This window comes from Esox lucius, chromosome 19 (assembly GCF_011004845.1).
Source record: "Esox lucius isolate fEsoLuc1 chromosome 19, fEsoLuc1.pri, whole genome shotgun sequence".
NCBI classification, from domain to species: Eukaryota; Metazoa; Chordata; class Actinopteri; order Esociformes; family Esocidae; genus Esox; species Esox lucius.
Window position 1 is genome coordinate 35,862,831 of NC_047587.1, and position 24,044 is coordinate 35,886,874.

The 24,044-nt window shown below is 41.7% G+C and overlaps 2 protein-coding genes across 5 annotated transcripts; both read right to left on the reverse strand.

The window, feature by feature from the left end:
• Positions 1–820: 820 nt before the first annotated feature.
• On the reverse strand, positions 821–9,442 carry LOC105018650 (tripartite motif-containing protein 16-like). 2 transcript variants are annotated; one of them, XM_020040322.3, is made up of 6 exons: positions 8,761–9,442; positions 8,291–8,386; positions 3,319–3,540; positions 2,924–3,083; positions 2,570–2,629; positions 821–2,367 (listed from the first exon to the last, which is right to left on the reverse strand). In XM_020040322.3, exons 1-6 carry the CDS (start codon positions 9,352–9,354, stop codon positions 1,853–1,855), a joined length of 1,647 nt encoding a protein of 548 aa, XP_019895881.3. In that variant the 5' UTR covers positions 9,355–9,442; the 3' UTR covers positions 821–1,852. The 2 variants fall into 2 exon arrangements, with proteins under 2 accessions (XP_019895881.3, XP_010882557.4); XM_010884255.5 differs by having other exon boundaries at positions 3,319–3,552.
• Positions 9,443–9,772: 330 nt separating this feature from the next.
• On the reverse strand, positions 9,773–23,485 carry LOC105018651 (tripartite motif-containing protein 16-like). Of its 3 annotated transcripts, none has more exons than XM_034288321.1 (6): positions 22,696–23,485; positions 20,724–20,819; positions 20,319–20,552; positions 19,961–20,120; positions 18,416–18,445; positions 9,773–12,672 (listed from the first exon to the last, which is right to left on the reverse strand). In XM_034288321.1, exons 1-6 carry the CDS (start codon positions 23,278–23,280, stop codon positions 12,152–12,154), a joined length of 1,626 nt encoding a protein of 541 aa, XP_034144212.1. In that variant the 5' UTR covers positions 23,281–23,485; the 3' UTR covers positions 9,773–12,151. The 3 variants fall into 3 exon arrangements, with proteins under 3 accessions (XP_034144212.1, XP_010882558.4, XP_010882560.4); XM_010884256.5 differs by having other exon boundaries at positions 18,416–18,475; XM_010884258.5 differs by lacking the exon at positions 18,416–18,445.
• Positions 23,486–24,044: the final 559 nt, after the last annotated feature.

Consider the following 24,044-nt stretch of genomic DNA (forward strand, 5'->3'; position numbering starts at 1 on the left):
TCCAATACTTACAAAGTTAACACAGTCTTTTATGCCAATACACATAGGAGGTGCTCAGTGTTCATAGCCAGTCATTACACAGTCCATTATCCTCCAGCATCTGGCTGTCTTCCAATCACATGTATTCTATATCCTAACCTTACATGGGCTGGTAATGTCCCTTCTTAAGTTCCTGGCTCCACATGCTTATCAGGTTGTGTGGGGCCCCTCAATAGTGGATACCAACTGTTTTTGATACGGTACATATAGCACAAGATAACGAACTACCACTCCACTAACAAGAGAATAGAACTAAAATACATGTATCATCAGGTAAAGACAGGCTTCCTCACAATGGTATGTTCCAACCTACGGTCCATGGGTCTATTCATAGAGTCTATGACAGTCACATGGAAAACTCCTATCAGGAGGTATGGCCAGGATGTGTGGGTAGGGTGTGTTGGGCTCATCAATAACAGGCCCAGCACCACATCCCATCTATTGTACTTTGTTCAGAGTAAGTCAGCACATACGCATTGTGTTAAGTTTGTCATGCCCAAATTCTATTAATATGTTGAAACCTATTTGTTTTAAGTTTAGTCAAATGCTCAACCTGCTGGACAGGTTGATTGATGACTGTAGTATGACATGCCACTGAGGTAAACATTCCAGATGAATGTACAAGACTGAAACATTTAGGAAAATATCACATTAGGGCTTAAAGTCAAACCAGACTGCAACAGATCAGTAAAACAGCACATTTGTCATGTTAAGGTATATTCCAATTCATTTGACATTTGCATCATTAAAGGTGAATGAACAGACTTAGCAAACACAGACATTTATTTCAAAAGCTGCTTTAATGAGAAGATTAAATTGAAAAATGACAGAAATCTCTTTAGATCAAATCAGTTGGAAAAACCACATTGTAATGAAAAACAGAGCAAAATAAAGCATCAGATACGGTGACTATCAACATGTCCTTTATCTATGAGACCCCTGCTACAGTTTGTAGCTCAGCAGTACCACTACTGTAGATTTAGAGACTAAACCCATGATGGAAGGGCTAATGAGTGAATCTGGTCTGGGCTCTGTGGAGGAGGGTCATTGTGACATAGACACTATAATAGGACAGATAGTACATGTCAACAAAAATTATCTGACCACAAAAAAATGTACAATCCAAAGCGACTTAAGGAGTCAGTAATCACACCTAAACTACAATTTCCTTCCCACACAAAGTTTTAAAGGCACTTAGAATTAATAAAATGATCTGTATTATTTTATATCGTCATAAACCATTTAATTAAAGAATAAGCGCTACAAAACTGATCTGTCCCAGACTTAAAATCTCTGATGAATATATTATAGTACAATTCGCAACATTACTGATACTGTGTTCAGTCAAGATAATTTGGTCAAAAGAACCCCTTGTGAGCAAGTACATTTTTGCTTGACTGAGCAGTAGGAAATAAAAGATATCTTACTTTGGTTCAGTTTCCCGGACATCACCATTGAAAATCTCCATTAAACAACCTTGTTGTGCATTTAGTTTCTGGTAGTGATTTGTTAATGTCTGGATGATCAGGATATGGTTGGACTTGCTGTGTATCAGTAACCTTCTTTTCCCCTTCAGGCAGAGAGAGTTGTTTAACCGCTGAGCGGCTGAGTTCATATAAATTGGTGTCAGGTGAGATAATTGAGATGGTGTTCCCTTGACAACAATAAATGAATGTGCTGTAAAGCTGGTATGTTGCCTTTGTCTGGTCTTAACTTTCCTACAGTTACATTTTAACAATAGTATATAGTAGAACTATTGCTTTATATAAACACTCCAAAAAGTGTATAACATCTATTAATATCTGACCACCAACTATAGTTCACACAGTTCAGCAACGCCATTGAAATTATGTAGATGTAACCCAGGATAGAGGGGCTGAGTGAATGTGGTCTGGACTCTGTGGAGGAGGGTCATTGTGTCAGAGACACTGTAGAAGGACAGAGTACCTGCCTTGTAATCCAGGTAGACTCCTATTCTGGAGGACTGAGGGCCTGATACTTTAGTCTCAACATTATTGTGTCTGAAATAATAACCACCACTAGAGAACTTTAAACTCCAGGAGTTGTCATTGGATCCAAATGTATCATCTGTCTTGCTGATGTCTTTATATGAGACTGCTGTATCAACCAAGTACCCACTCCCCTCCACCTCCCAGTAACAGCATTCAGTCAGACCCTCTCCACACAGAACCATCCTGCTGTTAGTAAATCTGTCTGGATGGTCAGGATATGTTTGGACTAGGAGTGTACCAGTAACCTTTCTGTTCCCTTTAGACAGAAAGAGTTGTTTGTGTACTGTGTTTGGGTCCAGTGTGAGCTGACAGGAATCTGGGGCAAGAGCAGATTCCAATGAGGGGAGTTAGAAAAATGAGTTAAATGAGTTAATGTTATTTTTTTTTACTTTTAGTAGAATAGAGATCAAATCAGAGGAGAATGATAGCTTCCCAGGCTGGGATCATACAGTATCTACTACTAAATGCAATACTTTGTTAAGATTGTTTTAAGATTGTTTTATTAAAAAGAGACTCACATTGTATGAACTGTTCTCTGGTCTTGGGCTCTGGAGGCAGTAAAACATCCACTATATTCACTACAAAAATACAAACACATTCACAGAGAGGGAATGTTATCATCATACCATATTAAACATATATATGACTAGTAAATAACTTTCTGAAGCAGGGATCTATACACTTTTCCCAACAAGAATGAGATCTTGCTGTTTTTTTGTCTTATCTCATCAATTATTGAACCCACCTGGTGTCCCAAGTATGAATAGATCCCTGATGTGAGGGTTGAAATGAAAAAAAATAGTGGAATAGGCTTAAAGGTCCAGAGTTGAGTTTGAGGGGTCTGAAGTGTAATGTTCTGATTATTAACACACCTGTAGTGGAGATCTTGGTCCATTCTCCTTTAAGGACGTCTTCTAGTTTCTCTCTCAGATCAGAGACAGTCTTACTCACATCTCCAAAGTACTGAACAGGACGGACAGTGATGCTGGGTAAATCTGAAGATACACTGGTACTGGAGAGAGACTGATAACTCTGGGGGGAGACATGATGTTGTAGAGAGAGAGCCAGAAGGTGGGATGGGAGAGCAAATATGTATAATTAATTTACCTTGAGCAAATTGTAAATATATACAGTACAATGAAAATACATATTTCTTAAAGAAAGACATTGTACACTAATAAATAGAACAGAGACAACAGAAATCAGATCAGAATGATAGTTTCATATTAAGTTTTTCATATCAAATGTATCAAGTCAGTTTAGTTACCTTGAGGAAATGGATATGATCCTCTATGTGTGAGATCTGCTCCAGCTCAGTGCTTCTCTTCCTCAGCTCAGCAATCTCCTGCTTCAGTTTCTCCAGGAGTCCTTCAGCTTGACTCACTTGAGTCTTCTCTTGGGCTCTGATCAGGTCCTTCAACTCAGAGCATCTTCTCTCTATAGAGCGGATCAGCTCCGTAAAGATCTTCTCACTGTCTTCCACTGCTGTCTGTGCACAGAGCTGAATGTTCTCTTAAATTAGACAACCTCATCACTCTAAGAATTCACCATCTCTCCCACCACCCTCTACACAAACAAGCATAGTTCATTGTAGACAAACAAATTACCATACAACACAATCTCAACACAAATATTTTACATTATACAAACCTCTATTACCAAACACCTATACAAAATCATATACACACCACCATACAAACATACCACAGCACCTATTTACAAACTGACATCCAAATCCTTCTGTCCAACTACACAAACAGCCCTCCAAGTCCCCAAACAATTCCACATTGTTCATCATCATTTTGTTAAACTCTAATTCAACCCTAAGGTGTCCAGAGACCGTCTCCTTAATTAATAACACAGGGTCTGTAGCACCCAACCCTCTGACCCAGTCACTTCTAGTCAACCAAACTGACAGTTTTGGTCAAACTAATAATGAAACATACATCTTCTTCCTCAGCCCAATGACATCCCTAGACAGTAAACATCTCCCCAACCTCACACACATTTTCTAACAAATCAGTTAACTGTATCCCCCCGTCACATACAGAAAACAAACAGACTCAGTTGTTGTTTAGAAAAGACATCCCTCCCCAACTCCAGGGTCAATCTGACCACGTAGAACCCTGGATTGGAGGTCACCTGAACTTTTTAAAAGCACCTTACATATGACCCTGGAACCCCTTGCCACTGGTGACCCCTGGAAAGTGCTTTCTTCCCAGGTCTCACACCTTCCTCTAGTGTGACTCTTATCAGTTGCCGGGCCTTTAAAACTGGAGCATAAAAGTCTGAGACCCCTTCCATTTGTAGCCTCTGTAGTGTAATGAGGAGGAGCTGCTGGTCCAGCCCCAGACCGCCAGCCCCAGATGATCAGCCCTAGACCACCAGCCCCAGAGGACCAGCCGTAGACCACCAGTCCTACATCACCAACTCCAGACCACCAGGCTCAGACGACCAGCCCCAGACCGCCAGCCCCAGACGATCAGCCCTAGACCACCAGCCCCAGAGGACCAGCCGTAGACCACCAGTCCTACATCACCAACTCCAGACCACCAGGCTCAGACAAACAGCCCTAGACCACCAGCCCCAGACGATCAGCCCTAGACCGCCAGCCCCAGACAACCAGCCCTAGACGACCGGCCCCAGACGACCAGCCGTAGACCACCAGTCCTACATCACCAACCCCAGACCACCAGGCTCAGACGACCAGCCCTAGACCACCAGCCCCAGACGATCAGCCCTAGACCACCAGCCCCAGACCACCAGCCACAGACCACCAGCCCCAAACGATCAGCCCTAGACCACCAGCCCCAGACGATCAGCCCTAGACCACCAGCCCCAGAGGACCAGCCGTAGACCACCAGTCCTACATCACCAACTCCAGACCACCAGGCTCAGACGACCAGCCCTAGACCACCAGCCCCAGACGATCAGCCCTAGACCACCAGCCCCAGACCACCCAGCCCCAGACGATCAGCCCTAGACCACCAGCCCCAGACCACCAGCCCCAAACGATCAGCCCTAGACCACCAGCCCCAGACGATCTGCCACAAACCACCAGCCCTCCTCAGTAGAGTCCATGCCAGTACCCTCCAGCTGACATCTGTGTAGTAGAGTCGTCTCTGACACCCTGCTCTCCATGTCCACCAGGCCTTGTCCTCCGTCCTAGACAGTAAAAACAACTCCTCCTACGTCTTCTAGAGCCACTCCTCTAAGCCCAGATACACCCCTAGAACCCCTCAATGCCCCAGTACAATCCCCCTGGAGGACGTGGAGGTTCCTTGTCCCACAGAACGCCTCAATTTTAACATATCTGATTACGCCCACCTTCAAACCTCATCCTGCACCTGAATCCCTCTAAGACTAGTATCTCATCCTGTACTATCAGTGCAGTGCCTTTCTTAAACACCCAAAATTGACTCCCTTCTCGCTGTATTAAGTTCATACACATTTATGAAAACAAAAATAATGTTGTCAATTTCAGGGTTAACCACCAACAACATGCCCAAAACACACCTCCTCAGAGGAGATAATGTTAACGCCCAAACCAGGGGAAAGCACTGCTACTGTGGCATATGGGAAACAGAAACTCAGATATAGGGCGAACTGCACACCTACATTTTTGGCAGAGTGCATAAGCGGCCTAGAGGGAATATCTCTTACTGAGTGAGTGAGTCAGTGGGTGGCTGGCTGGCTACTCCTTGTTAAATAGCGTAGTGGTTAATGACGCAGACTTTCATGTTAATGACGCAGATACATCAGAAAAGCAGAACTTAATATTTGGTACAGAAACCTTTGTTTGCAATTACAGAGATCATACGTTTCCTGTAGTTTGCACACACTGCAGCAGGGATTTTGGCCCACTCCTCCATACAGACCTTCTCAAGACCCTTCGGGTTTCGGGCCTGTCGCTGGGCAATATGGACTTTCAGCTCCCTCCAAAGATTTTCTATTGGGTTCATGTCTGGAGACTGGCTAGGCCACTCCAGGACCTTGAGATAATTCTTACGGAGCCCCTCCTTAGTTGCCCTGGCTGTGTGTTTCGGGTCGTTGTCATGCTGGAAGACCCAGCCACAACCCATCTTCAATGCTCTTACTGAGGGAAGGAGGTTGTTGGCCAAGATCTCGCGATACATGGCCCCATCCATCCTCCCCTCAATTCAGTGCAGTCGTCCTGTCCCCTTTGCAGAAAAGCATCCCCAAAGAATGGTTTCCATCTCCATGCTTCACGGTTGGGATGGTGTTCTTGGGGTTGTACTCATCCTTCTTCTTCCTCCAAACACGGCGAGTGGAGTTAAGACCAAAAAGCTCTATTTTTGTCTCATCAGACCACATGACCTTCTTCCATTCCTCCTCTGGATCATCCAGATGGTCATTGGCAAACATCAGATGGGCCTGGACATGCACTGGCTTGAGCAGGGGGACATTGCGTGCGCTGCAGGATTTTAATCCATGACGGCGTAATGTGTTACTAATGGTTTTTTTGAGACTGTGGTCCCAGCTCTCTTCAGGTCATTGACCAGGTCCTGTCGTGTAGTTCTGGGCTGATCCCTCACCTTCCTCATAATCATTGATGCCCCAGGAGGTGAGATCTTGCATGGAGCCCCAGACCGAGGGAGATTGACCGTCAGCTTGAACTTCTTCCATTTTCTAATAATTGCGCCAACAGTTGTTGCCTTCTGACCAAGCTGCTTGCCTATTGTCCTGTAGACCATCCCAGCCTTGTGCAGGTCTACAATTGTATCCCTGATGTCCTTACACAGCTCTCTGGTCTTGGCTGTTAGATTCTGTCGAAGTTTGAGTCATGAACAAAATAAATGCAACCAGAAGTCAGGGGAGAGCCATCTTTATTCAGCATGAGTTTATGATGTTGTCCTTCCATTTCTCATTTCTATCTCTTCCATAATTACAGAGGCTACACAGTCTTATATGCAAGGATACATAGGAGGGGGCCAGTGGTCATAACCAACCATTACACATTCCAATACCCTCCAATAAGAAAGGTTTATCCTACAACAGACCCTTGTATGGTATGTTCCAACCTATGGTCAATGGACCTATCCATATAGCCTATGTCAGTCACATGGGCAACTCCTAGCAGGAGGTATAGACAAGATGTATGGACAGGATGTGTGGGGCCCATCAATAACAGGCAACACGTCCTATCGATGGTCCTTCTTTCAGAGTTAGTCAGCACATCTGTGTTGTGTTAAGTTTCTCATGCCCATTTCTTATCATGGCCATTGTGGAGAGGTTGGAGTCTGTTTGATTGAGTGTGTGGACAGGTGTCTTTTATACAAGTAACGAGTTCAAACAGGTGCAGTTAATACAGGTAATGAGTGGAGAACAAGAGGGCTTCTTAAAGAAAAATTAACAGGTCTGTGAGAGCCGGAATTCTTACTGGTTGGTAGGTGATCAAATACTTATGTCATGCAATAAAATGCTAATTAATTATTTAAAAATCATACAATGTGATTTTCGGGATTTTTGTTTTAGATTCCGTCTCTTACAGTTGATGTGTACCTATGATAAAAAAAATTACAGACCTCTACATGCTTTGCAAGTACGAAAACCTGCAAAATCAGCATTGTTTCAAATACTGGTTCTCCCCACTGTATCTAAACCAGCCAGGGACAACAACATTCATCCCTTCTAATTGCGGGCCAACAGAACTAGGCTTGCCTGTTCCTTTTCTGGTTTGTTAAGTTTTTTAGTTTGTCTCATCAGATACTGGCATTCTGAATATGATATGTAGTTCCAGCTTCCCACCACTAGTGGACATAAGTAAACATAGTCGAGGTGGATGCACTCAAGTTGCAGCTTATGCTAAGATGAAACATTGAATAACTTCCTCCATTTATTGCAGAATAAATGACACTGAGAGAGCAGCATCGCCAGGTGTCATCACTTATCTCAAGTATGTAGCGCTGCCTGAACAGACAGATTTAGAGGGGCAACAATTCCTCTGTCTGCGGTAATATTAGTCCCCTGACTCAACACCAGAGCACCCAATCCACTTTATTAACAGCATCATTGTGTCTCCTATAAAAACACACACATTTCCTCCCAGTGAAAAATAGTCACACAAAATTCTAAATGTGATGTAGGCCTATATCAACAGTCATGAGACAAATAAAGGTCCAGAGAGCCTGTGGTCTCAGTGGGATTAAAGAGGGGCTCCTCAACCTCTCTCTGACTGGAGATGTGAAAAGGTGTCTCCTCTTGTCAACAATACTGACCTTGAGAGACTCCACAGCTTGTTGGACCTCCTTCACCTCCTTCTCTCTCTCCTGGACTCTCTGATGGACCTTCTGCTGACTGATCCCCAGCTGACTCTGTAGAGAATCACTCTTCAATGATTATCTGTCCAGTGAGTAGTTCAGCAGTTTAAAAATGTTTCATTTGGCTCATTAAAGATTAGGATTAAAGTGTTGAGGGAGTCATGTTGCAATATTATGTTTCATTGTCTTATGTGAATGGTGATAGATTTTATAGCAGACCAACATGTATCAAGAATGGTAGACTGAACTTTGGATTCATAAAAAAACATTCAAAATGATAAGAGTTGATCTTTCAAAAATACTTAACCTGTATATTCATGTATGTTCTGCTGTAGATCGATTTCCTTTGAATTGTCTGATAATCATAGTTCCAATTTCTACTTATCTTTAATTCTTTGATTATTAAATACTAAACGTTGTGATCATACCTGTTTCTCAGTCCTCTCTGCTGTAGCTGACACTGTATCATGGCCTTTATGTTCCCCCAACGCACATAGCAGACAGATACACTGCTGATCAGTACGACAGAAAACCTCCAGCAGTTTGTCATGATCAGAGCAGATCTTTTCCTGTAGTTGTTTGGTGGCTTTGATCAGCTTGTGTTTCTTTAATGGAGGTACCTCATAGTGAGGTTGGAGGTGAGTCTCACAATAAGAAGCCAGACACACCAGACAGGACATGAGGGCTTTCTGCTTCCTGGTCCCTGTACAGAAATCACAAACCACATCTCCAGGTTCAGCAGAGCACACAGCAGGAGAAACAGTCTGGAGTCCTGTCTTCTTCAGTTTCTCCACCACCTCAGCCAACATGTTATTTTTCCTCAGAGTTGGCCTTGTAGTGAAGGTCTGTCTGCACTGGGGACAGCTATAGACCCCTTTCAGATCATCCTGATCCCAGCAGCCCTCAATACAACTCCTACAGTAACTGTGTCCACATGCAGTTGTGACTGGCTCCTTCAGTAGATCCAGACAGACAGAACAACACAACTGGTTCTGATCCAGCAGAACTCCTTGCTGAGCCATTTGGACGGTTGTTGTTCACTCTCTCCCAGACAACACAGTGATTTGGATCAGTTTGGTTTTCTCAGAAGCAATATGTCTAGGGGGAAGGATACTTCCTGGTTCTGTTGAAGGGGTGTGGTTAGAGGAAAAGGGTGCAGGAGGGAGTTTGATTAGAATAAACCAGATATGGCCTGTCATGTGACTGGGAAATGAGGTGAGAGAGGAGAGCCTTTTTCAACTTATGCTGTAATCAGTCAAATTGTCAACAAGACACCATTCAGAACCACAGAATATGTTGTTTTCTAAAAAGTACAGAATATTATTTCAAACCAGATGAGCAGAAAAAACAACACATTTTAATGTCAAATCTCTGAATCTTGAGTCGTTACTCCATGTGCTTGACATTATTTCACTTTAATTTAAAATTACTTTGACATCAGAACCAAGATATTTTTTCAGCATAGAGATTGAAAGAGCTGTCATCTGTGTATTTGGGTAAGAGCATTTCCCTGATGGTCCATGACAATCACACACTTCATCCCTTTGATTCACATTCAGCAGCAAAACAACATGGTTCTCAGTTTTAAGTCCCTTATTATATGGGTTATAATTCCTTCACAAAGGTGACTGTGTTGCACATTTTATGTCTTTGATTATGTTTGTTTTTGACATGTTCACTTTGGTTTTTTTTTCTGAATGTAGTATGCAACACCTTCTCGGATGGATTCTCAATCTATTCTTGGTACCAGTTTTCAGTTTTTCCCATCTGTCCTGAAGTCATGGCCAGTGTGAAGTGGGACAGCAATTCCATCGAATAGAACCTATTTGGAAGTAGGTACAGAGACAATCCTCTTGGCACAATTATCAGTTTTATTACTTACAAGGAGAGTGGAAGCAGAGTTCACAAAAGGTAGCTCAGAGAATCATCAGTACTTATACAACATAAGGGGGTGGTGAGACACAACACAGCTGTCAACAGTGCATGTTCCCTCCCTAAGTGTTTACCCAAGGAGCCAAACTGCCCCTCCGTTCTCCAAGGGGCTAAAGGGGCGTGGTATACAGCCTTTTTAACTGAAATGGGCCACAAACCTTCAAGAAAAAGAACAGATACACTGATGGTTTTAGCAGATTGGTTCAGAGGACCCAATGATTCACTGATACCATTCAGACATGAGTGTCACAAACAAACAAAGACTAGATCCCCTCTTCTACATTAACAACACTGTCAGCACCTCTGACATTCCCCTTCTAGTCTAAACACAACAACTCAGTACTATTCTATGAACTCAATACCTTACTAGAAATATGCAATGTACCATCCATTAACACATAAGTTCAGTAAAATTATCACTACAGCACAGGAGGTGCTTTTGTACCTGCTGTAGTATAGCTCACCAGCTAAGAAGTAAGCACAAACGTATTGAGTGGACACATTATGAGACATGATAAAAGTATTTATCCTCGTTGACGCTTTTTTATCATTGTACCCAAACTGTACTGTATGTGGGAACATGTATACACAGCTGCAAAAGAGCCCCTAGTCTCAGTCCATGTTTCTTGCTGAAATAAAGGTATAATAATAACAAGAGTTCTTGTAACAATTAAGCAAAAGAGGGTTTTCCACTCATAAATGGTATTAAAGGTTTGATATGGTATAATATACAAGTTAATTACTACAGACTTCTACTGTTGACTGAAATACGGTTATCATCCACCATCTGAAAACATGATACACAAATAATATCCCAGTTTCTTTTATTTATTAGAATAAACTACGATTAATCAATAGGCCTATATGATAAACTATGCAAAAATGAAATGTATACAAATTACTCAGTTGTTTGGAGTTGATTGTGATTTGCAACTGTGTGTTTTGAGTTAAACTTGTAAACGTGGCATTATAAATCCTAACGATAAATTAAATGATGACAGTTTTACGCTGCTAGGTCTTACCTTGATATTGCAAGGGTTCGGTAAACTTCATATTTACACAACAACATTAACTTGACACAAGCTATCTATATGGAGGGCCTATGGGATACTAATGGACAACACTTGGCGTGGTGTCGTAACAGCTTTGAATTGCTGTAAGACGACAGTCACGGTAAAAGATAAGACAACGCTTTGATAGTTTATGTCAAACAATAATGGAATAATCAACAGATGTGTACTTGCAAATCTCACCTAACCAAAACCTTAATTGTTCCTTGGTTTCCTTGGTTAAGCTTTCGGGATATCCACCATAGTTTTGGTCATTCACAGTGTTATTGGATGTTGCAGGATCCATTGTTTTGATAACATACTATTCAATATGATATTAAATGCTGTCCAATAATCTAAAGTTTATAAAATTTGCAAGTGGTGTTATCTTGATAATGAATTGAGATTGCCTAATGCCAGTATTCAATGAAGCGCTTGTTGCTGTTTTACTAACAGGCAACATGCAAATAAGCTGTTTTGTGAAGTTTATGTAGGTAGGCAAGAGTTGTTATGACACCTAATACAAAAAAGGAAAATCTTTACTTAGCAAAAAACATGATCCACAGAACAACCTAAGCGTTAACAATGTACCAGAAATAATGCAATTTCCCTATAGTTTGGTCAATAGCATCACCTGGTGGCCAGGTTTATTGATGTGGTGGAAATTTCCACACATGAGATAATTGAGATGGTGTTGCCTTGACAACAATAAAATGTAATGTCTTGTAAAGCTAGTAGGTTGCCTTTGTCTGGTCTTAACTAGTGTATAGTGGAACTATATTCAGTTAAACTTCCACTGTCTGAATTCTACATAGTGTTTTATCTATCTAGGCACAATCTACAGTTTGCATAGTTCCGCTGTTTTATAATACCTACAAAGACGAAACCCAGGATAGAGGGGCTGAGTGAATGTGGTCTGGACTCTGTGGAGGAGGGTCATTGTGTCAGAGACACTGTAGAAGGACAGAGTACCTGCCTTGTAATCCAGGTAGACTCCTATTCTGGAGGACTGAGGGCCTGATACTTTAGTCTCAACATTATTGTGTCTAAAACAGTAACCACCCCTAGAGAACTCTAAAACCCAGGACTTTTTATTGTATCCAAATGCATTACCATTAACTTTTCTGCTAATGTCTTTATATGAGACTGACGTACAAACCCAGTTCCCACTACACTCCACCTCCCAGTAACAGCGTCCAGTCAGACCCTCTCTACATAGAACCATGCCCTCGCTTGTAAATCTGTCTGGATGGTCAGGATATGGTTGGACATCATGGGTAGAAGTCACTTTTCTGTTCCCTTCTGACAGAGAGAGTTGTTTATGTACTGTGTTTGGGTCCAGTGTGAGCTGACAGGAATCTAAGAGAAGAGCAAAGAAGAGACCAATGAGAGGAGTTAGAAAATCAGATACTGTTTCTACTGTGTCATTCAAATCAAGAGTCAGATATTCACAGTCTAATTACATATACAGGCGGAAAAGACGTCCTCACCCCACAAATCAGCATCGCACCAATGCCCCCAAAAGAAACAGCTGCTACCATCCAAAAGATTCCGGAAGCTACCTGCTTGGCCAGCCCCGCCCCTAAACACCTGTCTCCCCTTAGGATCTCATCAGAGAATGTACAATATTTAAGGGCTCCCAGGGAACAGCTCGTGGTGGAGGCCAGAACAGAAGTGGAAGAAAAAAAAAAAAAGAGTAGAAGATGAAAAAAGAAAGAACAAAGGAGGAGGAGGTTGGTGATACTGGAGTAGCCACCAAAATTACAAATACCTGCACCCAAAAAAGAATTATCCCCATAAATGGAGTTTGTCTTTCAAGATATATTTCTCCCTCACCTCCTCCTCACCCTTCTAGTTTTGTTAATTAAACACCCACCAGGGCACTGAAGACACCTTCTGTGTCCTCTACCAGTGAACCATCCAAGTTGGTTTCAAAATGGATGTAAATCTGAAGTAAATGTAAGACCAAAGAGCATGGTACAAGTTAGAGATAGTCATAAAAATGCATACATTTGGAAAAGTATTCAAAATGTAATCAGAAAAACAGAAGCTGCATTACAACACCCAGTAACAGTCAAGAAAAGTCAGTCCCTCAAAACTCTGCACTTAATAAAAGTGAGACAGAGTGGCTGAGTCACTTTGAAAGAGCTGGAGTGGAATAATGGTACACCATTCAGTCATATCAACCGCTCTGCATAAAAATGGCCTGTATATGAGGGTGGCAAGAAAGAAGCTGTTACTCAGAAATATCATCACAAAGCTTAAGAGTGTCCCAGCAAGGAGCTCAACGAGGAGATCAAGATTAACCTTTTTAGCCAAAACTCTGTTATACACTCACCTAAAGGATTATTAGGAACACCTGTTCAATTTCTCATTAATGCAATTATCTAATCAACCAATCACATGGCAGTTGCTTCAATGCATTTAGGGGTGTGGTCCTGGTCAAGACAATCTCCTGAACTCCAAACTGAATGTCAGAATGGGAAAGAAAGGTGACTTAAGGAATTCTGAGCATGGCATGGTCGTTGGTGCCAGACGGGCCGGTCTGAGTATTTCACAATCTGCTCAGTTACTGGGATTTTCACGCGCAACCATTTCTAGGGTTTACAAAGAATGGTGTGAAAATGGAAAAAACATCCAGTATGCGGCAGTCCTGTGGGCAAAAATGCCTTGTTGATGCTAGAGGTCAGAGGCGAATGGGCCGACTGATTCAAGCTGATAGAAGAGCAACTTTGACTGAAATAACCACTCGTTACAACCGAGGTATGCAGCAAAGCATTTGTGAAGCCACAACACGCACAACCTTGAGGCGGATGGCCTACAACAGCAGAAGACCCCACCGGGTACCACTCATCTCCACTACAAATAGGGAAAAGAGGCTATAATTTGCACAAGCTCACCAAAATTGGACAGTTGAACACTGGAAGAATGTTGCCTGGTCTGATAAGTCTCGATTTCTGTTGAGACATTCAGATGGTAGAGTCAGAATTTGGCGTAAACAGAATGAGAACATGGATCCATCATGCCTTGTTACCACTGTGCAGGCTGGTGGTGGTGGTGTAATGGTGTAGGGGATGTTTTCTTGACACACTTTAGGCCCCTTAGTGCCAATTGGGCATCGTTTAAATGCCACGGCCTACCTGAGCATTGTTTCTGACCATGTCCATACCTTTATGACCACCATGTACCCATCCTCTGATGGCTACTTCCAGCAGGATAATGCACCATGTCACAAAGCTCGAATCATTTCAAATTGGTTTCTTGAACATGACAATGAGTTCACTGTACTGAAATGGCCCCCACAGTCACCCAATCTCATTCCAATAGAACATCTTTGGGATGTGGTGGAACGGGAGCTTCGTGCCCTGGATGTGCATCCCACAAATCTCCATCAACTGCAAGATGTTATCCTATCAATATGGGCCAACATTTCTAAAGAATGCTTTCACACCTTGTTGAATCAATGCTACGTAGAATTAAGGCAGTTCTGAAGGCGAAAGGGGGTTCAAACACAGTATTAGTATGGTGTTGCTAATAATCCTTTAGGTGAGTGTATAACAGTGTACATTTGTTGTCCCCTCAAAACAACTCAACGCACAGCCATTAATGTGAACTTCCAGTGACCAGTATGAGGGAGTGTGAGAGCGATAACACCAAATTCAACACACCTGCTCCCCATTCACACTAACGAGTCACATGACACCAGGGAGGGAAAATAGCTAATTGGGCCCAATTTGGAGATTGTCATTGTCACATGAAAAGATATAATCAAATATTTACAAAAATGTGAGGGGTGTACTCACTTTTGTGAGATACTGTATATACCATGCATTTGGATATTATTCAGACCTCTTCACATTCTCCACACTATTTTGTTTTATAAACATATAATAAATTCAATATACAGTACCGTATAATGACAAAGAAAAACCTTATTCAGAAATGTTTGCCAACTTATTGAATATAAAAAAACGGAAATATCTTATGTACACAGGTATTTACACCCTATATTCAGTGTAGAACATCCTATATACTGTGTTGAAGCACCATTGGCAGCGATCACATTTTCATATCTTCTTATGAATGCCTCTACCAGCTCTGCACACCTGGATTTAGGCAGTTTCTCTCATTCTTCCCCACGGATCATCTCAAGCTCTGTCAGATTGGATGGCGAGTGACAGTGAATTTTGATATTTAGGTCTCCCCACACATGTTCAATCGGATTCAAGTCTGGCTGGTCCACTTATGGTCATTCATTGACATGTTCCAAAGCCAATCCAGTGTTGTCTTGGCTGTGTAGGCCTACTTCAGGTCGCTGTTGTGCTGAAAGATGAATGTTTGTCCCAGTCGGAGGTCCCACGCTCTCTGGATCAAGTTTTATTCATGGATCTCTCTGTATTTTGTCACGTTCATCTTTCCCTCAATCATGACTGGTCTCCCATTCCCTGCTGATGAGTTGCATCCCCAAATCATGATGCTCCCTCCACCATGCTTAACCATAGGGATAATTATAGCCAGGTGATGAGCAGTAACTTATTTTAAGTAGCACTTGGCATTACAGCTGTGGAATCTGAGCATTATCAATTACCATATGAATGTACGTTTCATTGGAAGTGCATGTGCCTAATAATGAGAACAATAGAAACATCTCTGTTTAGATTATCTCTCTGTAGGTTGTGCTCTGATGACCACAGAAATGTTTACATTGACCATTTGGCATGGGGGTTACTGTCTTGGAAACCTGATCTTTGCTAGGTAGACACACCCTTTAATGTATATGCTAGCTTGTAACCAACATTACAGGTAGAAGATAATGGAACGTTCACCGAATGACATCTGTGCTGCAATTTTCCAATAAACGTGAGCGAACTTCTCCCTCGATTTGATACGGGTTCTACATTATTTGACCACTATACGAAACCGCCGATTTCTAACAAAGCCTAATAGTTTAGTTTCATTTTGTACAGTTTCAATAGACCCCCCCCCACCCCCCCAAAAAAAAAAAAACTCTCATGCTCTCAGCATCCTTTGGATGGCATGTGATCGTCATTTTACTCAGGAGTGGAATCCATCGAGCAAATCTACCACAAAGGTCTGATTGACATAGTGCTGCAGAGATGTTTGTCCTCCTGGCAGGTTCTCCCATCTCTGTAGAGAAACTTTGAAGCTCTGTTAAAGTCGCCATTAGGTTCTTGATCATCTCCCTGACCAAGACTTACTCTGAAGTTTTGTTATAGAATCTCCTAGAATACCTCAAAATTCATGGTTCCCTTAATGATGTGCAGTTGATCAGGTCCAGAGGAAAAGCAACCTCAGAACTTGACATTCCCACCACAATGCTTGACTGTTGGGATAAGGTTCATTGGTTGGTAGGCAGTGTTGGGTTTTTGCCAAAACTAGCTGTTTTGATTGTGACCAAAAAGGTCAATTTTGGACTCATCTTCACAGAGAATGGACTCCAGGTGGTCTCTCGCTAAGTTAAGATGGCCAGGTTATTTTTGACTGCTGAGGCTTCTTCCTAGCAACCCTCCCATGAATTTCATTTTGATTATGTGTTCTTATTATTGAAGAACAGTAATCTGAGATGCAAAAATTTTGGTTCAGGCATTGTTTAACAATTTTTTTAAGAAAACATACTCAACAATACACTTAAATTGTCTTGGTGTTAGGTTCTGTTTCTTAGGAGTAACTCACCGCCATCACATGGTAGTGCATACAATCCTACCAGTAACATTAACACTGTAATATTAGAATAGCAATACAGATAGGCTGGGGTGGTGAGTGGGTTTAGCAACCACATGCAAGACGACCAACAGGGTAGCAGACAGAGTGAGTACCCTGACTAACTTAAATAGACCGCCATTTTAGATTAGGAATCTTGAGACTGTGGTAGGTTTGATTCTGAGGTCAGCTGATGCATCACTGAGCCAATGCCCACTCAGGTTTCCTGGCTGAACTATGTTGTGGAAATTCTGAAACCTGATGCATTCTTACTTTTTAAAGGACTGAGTCCCATTGTTTGGATGTGAAGATGAGTGTGTTAGGGAGGGATCTGGTGTTTGTCCTAGGGGGCATTCTTGATTGGTAACAGAAAATTATTAGGTTAATCGTAAATCTGCATATCTGTAGGTTGTCCAGATGAAGTCCCCCTCAAGGGTTGAGAAAGTTAACCACATGGGGGAAGACACCATGTCCCTTGTGTCAAGCCCAGGACATGTGATAGAACAAAGGGTGTGTGTTTGATTGACATGAGACCGATGGGCAACAACTTACCACACCCCTTTTTCTGTGTAATATATAATATATATATATGAGTTAGAGACTCCTCAGACGATTATGTTTGTAAGCGGTTGACGCGTCTCTTATTTGCAAATAAATAATTAATAAACTGTTAATTGTGCCGAGAGTATTTCGTCTCTGTACTTCCTTCTTAAAGAGTTCTGATCGATAAAATTACCATCACAACTACCTTTGCATTCTGCAAATGTCCATATGTTATGTTTGGGTTGGCATTTACCCGTTTTATTATATTTTTTGTGGCTCATCTGGATATTTCTAGTCCAAGTTGCTGTCATGTTAAATGCTCTCCATTTACAGTGATTTGCCTCACAGCGAAGGGTTGTATAGACTTCCACTAGACTGGTGCTCTCACTACCCTCTTCCAGATGTCCTCTGAGATCTCCTTTACTCTCAGCATGGAGTGTTTTTCATTCACCTATATGGGTAACACCAAATCTGACCAAGTTTCTAGTCTCTATTTATCATAGTCCTACCCAGACTCTTTCCTAAAGATCCCTCCTTTAATTGGGTTTTCAAATCATTTACCCACCTGATCATATTTACCTACTTTATTAACCAAATTATTTTTGAATGTGCACTAATTACACCTCTAAACCAGCATATGGAATTGATAGTTTTACAAACCTGTTTTGTTATGTCAGATGAAAGACCGTTTCTGATTTTTAAATAAAGATTTCATGGTGAACACAAAAACAATGACAGTATAATTGCAAAAAGGGTTCACATACGTTCAATCAGGACTTTATAGGAATGTAAGGAGCATCAGTAAAAATATTTTTTATCCAACAAATAAGTTACTCACATTGTAAGAACTGTTCTCTGGTCTTGGGCTCTGAAGGCAGTAAAAAATCCACTATATTGACTACAGAAATACAAACACATTCAACAGAGAGGGAATGTTATCATCATACCATATTAAAGATGTACAGTGGGGAGAACAAGTATTTGATACACTGCCGATTTTTCAGGTTTTCCCACTTACAAAGCATGTAGAGGTCTGTAATTTTTATCATACGTTTCCTGTAGTTCTTGAACAGGTTTGAACACACTGCAGCAGGGATTTTGGCCCACTCCTCCATATAGACCTTCTCCAGATCCTGTTGTTGGGCAATATGGACTTTCAGCTCCCTCTAAAGATTTTCTATTAGGTTCAGGTCTGGAGACTGGCTAGGAAACTCCAGGACCTTGAGATGCTTCTTACGGAGCCACTCCTTAGTTGCCCTGGCTGTGTGTTTCGGGTCATTATCATGCTGGAAGACCCAGCCACGACCCATCTTCAATGCTCTTACTGAGGGAAGATCTCGCGATACATGGCCCTATCCATCCTCCCCTCAATACGGTGCAGTCGTCCTGTCCCCTTTGCAGAAAAGCATCCCCAAAGAATGATGATTCTACCTCCATGCTTCACGGTTGGGATGGTGTTCTTGTGGTTGTACTCATCCTTATTCTTCCTCCAAACACGGCGAGTGGAGTTTAGACCAAAAAGCTAAATTTTTGTCTCATCAGACCACATGACCTTCTCCCATTCCTCCTCTGGATCATCCAGATGGTCATTGGCAAACTTCAGACGGGCCTGGACATGCGCTGGCTTGAGCAGGGGGACCTTCCGTGTGCTACAGGATTTTAATCCATGACGGCATAATGTGTTGCTAATGGTTTTCTTTGAGATTGTGGTCTCAGCTCTCTTCAGGTCATTGACCAGGTCCTGCCGAGTAGTTCTGGGCTGATCCCTCACCTTCTTCATGATCATTGATGCCCCACAAGGTGAGATCTTGAATGGAGCCCCAGACCGAGGGAGATTGACCATCATCTTGAACTTCTTCCATTTTCAAATAATTGCGACTACAGTTGTTGCCTTCTCACCAAGCTGCTTGCCTATTGTCCTGTAGCCCATCCCAGCCTTGTGCAGGTCTACAATTTTATCCTTGATGTCCTTACACAGCTCTCTGGTCTAGGCCATTGTGGAGCGGTTGGTGTCTGTTTGATTGAGTGTGTGGACAGGTGTTTTTTTATACAGGTAACGAGTTCAAACAGATGCAGTTAATACAGGTAATGAGTGGAGAACAGGAGGGCTTCTTAAAAAAAACTAACAGGTCTGTGAGAGCCAGAATTCTTACTGGTAGTTGGTGATCAAATAATTATGTCATGCAATAAAATGCTAATTAATTATTTAAAAATCATACAATGTGATTTTCTGGATTGATGTGATCTTCTGGACCTCTACATGCTTTGTAAGTGGGAAAACCTGAAAAATCGGCAGTGTATAAAATACTTGATCTCCCCACTGTATATGACTAGTAAGGAACTTTCAGTGCTCTAAAGTGTAATATTCTGATAATCAACACACCTGTAGTGGAGATCTTGGTCCATTCTGCTTTAAGGAAGTCTTCTAGTTTCTCTCTCAGATCAGAGACAAACTTACTCACATCTACAAAATACTGAAGAGGACGGAGATTGAAGCTGGGTAAGTCAGAAGACACACTGATACTGGAGAGAGACTGATAACTCTGAAGAAAGAGAAATGGAGAAAGAAAAAGAGAGAAATTATATTTATTAAGTCATATATTATGAGATAAGATTTCTAGGCACATTCATGTATCAAACCAAACACACACATCACAAGCTTTGAACAGAACATAATAGCACATGAAGAGTTTCATACTAAGTAAATGTTCATATTACATGTGACAAGAAAGTTTAGTCACCTTGAGGAAATGGATGTGATCTTCTGTGTGTGAGAACTTCTCCAGCTCAGTGCTTCTCTTCTTCAGCTCAGCAATCTCCTGCTTCAGTTTCTCTAGGAGTCCTTCAGCTTGAATCAGTTGAGTCTTCTCTTGGGCTCTGATCAGATCCTTCATCTCAGAGCGTTTTCTCTCTATGGAGCGGATCAGCTCAGTAAAGACCATCTCACTGTCCTCAATTGCTGTCTTTGCAGAGCGCTGAGAGAGAGAGAAATCTCCATGTAAAACGTTCTATTCTCTCTCTAGAGCCCAGACAGCTTCTTCCTCGGAGTGGGTCTCAGTGGGACTAAAGTTGGCCCCTTCTACCTCTCTCTCTGATTGACTAGAAGAGAGAAGTGAAAAGGTGTCGCCTTTATCAACGATACTCACCTTGAGGGACTCCACAGCTTGTTGGACCTCCTTCATCTCCTTCTCTCTCTCCTGGACTCTCTGTTGAATCTTTTGCTGTCTGATCCCCAGCTGACTCTGCAGAGAATCACTCTTCAATGAGCTATCAAGATTCACAGTTAGGTCCGGAAATAATTGGATACTGACACAACTTTGGTTCTTTTGGCTGTTTACCAAGATATATTCAAGTTACAGTTAAATAATGAATATGGGATAAAAGTGCAGTCTCTCAGCTTTAATTTGAATGTATTCACATATGTAGCCCCCTCTTTTTTAAGGGACCAAAAGTAACTGGACAATAGACTCAAAAGCTGTTTCATGGACAGATGTGGGCTATTCCTTCATTCTTTCTTCATCAATTAAGCAGGTATATATGTTCTGGAGTGGATTCCAGGTGTGGCTGTAAACCCACAACATGCGGTCAAAGGAGATCTCCAAAAAAAATCCATCAGAAAGATAGCGGGAACATTAGGAGTGGCCAAATCTACAGTTTGAGAAGAAAAAAAAACACACTGGTGAGCTCTGCAATACAAAAATGCCTGATATCCACGGAATACAACAGTGGTGGATGATTTTAGGATCCTTGCCATGGTAAAGAAAAACCCCTTCACAACATCAAGCCAAGTGAAGAACACTCTCCAGGAGGTAGGCATATCATTATCCAAGTTTACCACGAAGAGAAGGCTTCACAAGAGCAAATGCAGAGGGTTCACCACAAGGTCCAAACCATTAATTAGCCTCAAGAATAAAAAGGCCAGATTAGACTTTGTCAAAAAACTTCTAAAAAAGCCAGCCCAGTTTTGGAACAGCATTCTTTGGACAGATGAAACTAAGATCAACCTGTACCAGAATGATGGAAAGAAAAAGTATGGAGTAGCTTAAAATGGCTCATGATCCAAAGCTTACCACATCATCTGTAAAACACAGTGAAGGCAGTGTGATGGCACAGGCATGCATGGCTTCCAGTGGCACTGGGTCACTAGTGTTATTGATGATGTGACAGAAGCAGCTGGATGAATTCTGAAGTGTATATGAATATATTGTCTGCTCAGATTCAGACAGATTCAGCAAAGTTAATTGGACGGCGCTTCACTTCACAGATGGACAGTGACCCAAAACATACTACGAAAGAAACCAGGTGTTTTTTAAGGCAAAGAAGCAGAATATTCTGCATTGACCAAGTCAATCACATGATCTCAACCCGATCGAGGATGCATTTCACTTGCTGAAGACAAAACTTAAGGCAGGAAAACCCAGGAACAAACAACTGAAGACCATTGCAGTAAAAGTCTGGCAAAGCATCAAAAAGGAGGAAACCCAGCGTTTGGTAATCTCCATTCGTTCCAGACTTCAAGCAGTCATTGCCTGCAAAGGATTCTCGACTAAATGTAAAAAACCTTTATGATTGTGTTATTTTTTCCAATTACCTTTGAGCCCTTTAAATTATACTAAAAGTGGACTGTGTATGAAAATGTTTGCAATTGCTAAACATTTCATACAATATTTTTGTTCAACCCCTTGAATTAATGCTGAACTTTGATTGTATCTCAGTTGTTTAATTTCAAATCCATTGTGGTGGTGTACAGAGCAAAAATTATGAAAAGTGTGTCAGTGTTCCAATATTTCTGGACCTAACTGTATTTGTCCAGTTTATTAATGTGACATTGGGCTCACAGAAGATGAGGATTAGTGTTGAAGTTTCGTTATGTGAATGATTATCATTTGTACATGGACCTCCATGTATCATTGAGTGTAAACTGAATTTTGGAATGATAAACGGGCATTCTGAATTTGAATGGATTTAGAGATATACTGAGCGATTTAAAATAGTCTTCTACTAGAATACTCAAAGTGTGTTAATATTTGTTCTGCCATGATAGATTTCTTTGGAATTGTCTACATTTCAAACAGCATTAATTACTGCTGTATCTTTACAACTTGTTTGTGGTCTTACCAGTTTCTCAGTCCTCTCTGTTGTAGCTGACACTGTATCATGGCCTTTATGTTCATCCATCACACACAGCAGACAGATACACTGCTGATCAGTACGACAGAAAACCTCCAGCAATTTGTCATGATGAGAGCAGATCTTCTCCTGTAGTTGTGCGGTGGCTTTGATCAGCTTGTGTTTCTTTAATGGAGCTACTTCATAGTGAGGTTGGAGGTGAGTCTCACAGTAAGAAGCCAGACACACCAGACAGGACATGAGGGCTTTCGGCTTCCTGGTCCCAGCACAGAAATCACACACCACATCTCCAGGTTCAGCAGAGCACAGAGCAGGAGAAGTAGTTTGGAGTCCTGTCTTCTTCAGTTTCTCCACCACTTCAGCCAACATGTTATTTTTCCTCAGAGTTGGCCTTGGAGTGAAAGTCTGTCTGCACTGGGGACAGCTATAGACCCCTTTCAGATCATCCTGATCCCAGCAGCCCTCAATACAGCTCAGACAGTAACTGTGTCCACAGTGGATTGTTACTGGATCCGTCAGTAGATCCAGACAGACAGAACAACAGAACTGGTCCTGGTCTAGTAGAACAGCCATTTGGAAGGTTTTTGTTCACTCTTACACAGACAACACAGAGATTTAGATCATTTTCATTTTCTCAGACGAGTTAGGGAGATGTAAAACACTTCCTGGTTCTGTCAGAGCGAGGTTTAAAGAGGGAGTTTGATATGGCTGCCCCAAGTGGCCTGTCATTTGACTGGGATAAAGTGCTGAGGAAGGAGTAACTCAAATTCAACATTTACACACCTTTAGAAGATACTACATTCAATGAAAAATATGTGTGTATGTTATGACTTTAAACTAACCCCACACACACTGGCCCAATCCAAATGTTCACACTCACGGACTTTGAAGCACATTCTTGCTAAGGCTGTGAGTGCTTAGGGCTGTCCCACTGTCAAATTGTCAAGTGTACAAAGGCCCTCTCACAGACATTTTGAGCCCTTTATGCACCCTTTTCATTAGTCAACATTTCCGTAGACTTTGCCTGAGGGAATTCCCCACAATTCATAGCGTTGTGGCGTGAAACACGTGGGTTACCAGGGGAAGCCTGGATGTGAGAAAGGTCCCAGCAAAACCGCCTTTTAAGAGAAGAAAGAAGAACGGTAAACTACACCACATTAAGAATATAAGATGGCACATAGCATAAATGAAATCAGAGGAATGCATTCACCTTATTACACACCTTGTTTATTCAACTATTTATTAAAATGAACAATCCTGTTTTTACCAAAAATTTTACATTGATTATTGACAAATATTGATTATTATTGACAATGACCTCTCATCCTCTCTGTAGG

What these genes read in the sequence shown, in the direction of transcription:
- LOC105018650 (XM_010884255.5), bottom strand. Translation starts at nt 9,354, where the DNA reads ATGGCTCAGCAAGGAGTTCTGCTGGATCAGAACCAGTTGTGTTGTTCT. An exon ending in AAGCTGTGGAGTCTCTCAAG is followed by an intron (nt 3,553 to 8,290) that starts GTCAGTATTGTT and finishes GAGAACATTCAG; the next exon opens with CTCTGTGCACAGACAGCAGT. An exon ending in CAGAGAACAGTTCATACAAT is followed by an intron (nt 2,368 to 2,569) that starts GTGAGTCTCTTT and finishes CTCTTGCCCCAG; the next exon opens with ATTCCTGTCAGCTCACACTG.
- LOC105018651 (XM_010884256.5), bottom strand. Translation starts at nt 23,280, where the DNA reads ATGGCTGTTCTACTAGACCAGGACCAGTTCTGTTGTTCTGTCTGTCTG. An exon ending in AAGCTGTGGAGTCCCTCAAG is followed by an intron (nt 20,553 to 20,723) that starts GTGAGTATCGTT and finishes TCTCTCTCTCAG; the next exon opens with CGCTCTGCAAAGACAGCAAT. An exon ending in ATCACATCCATTTCCTCAAG is followed by an intron (nt 20,121 to 20,318) that starts GTGACTAAACTT and finishes CTCTTTCTTCAG; the next exon opens with AGTTATCAGTCTCTCTCCAG.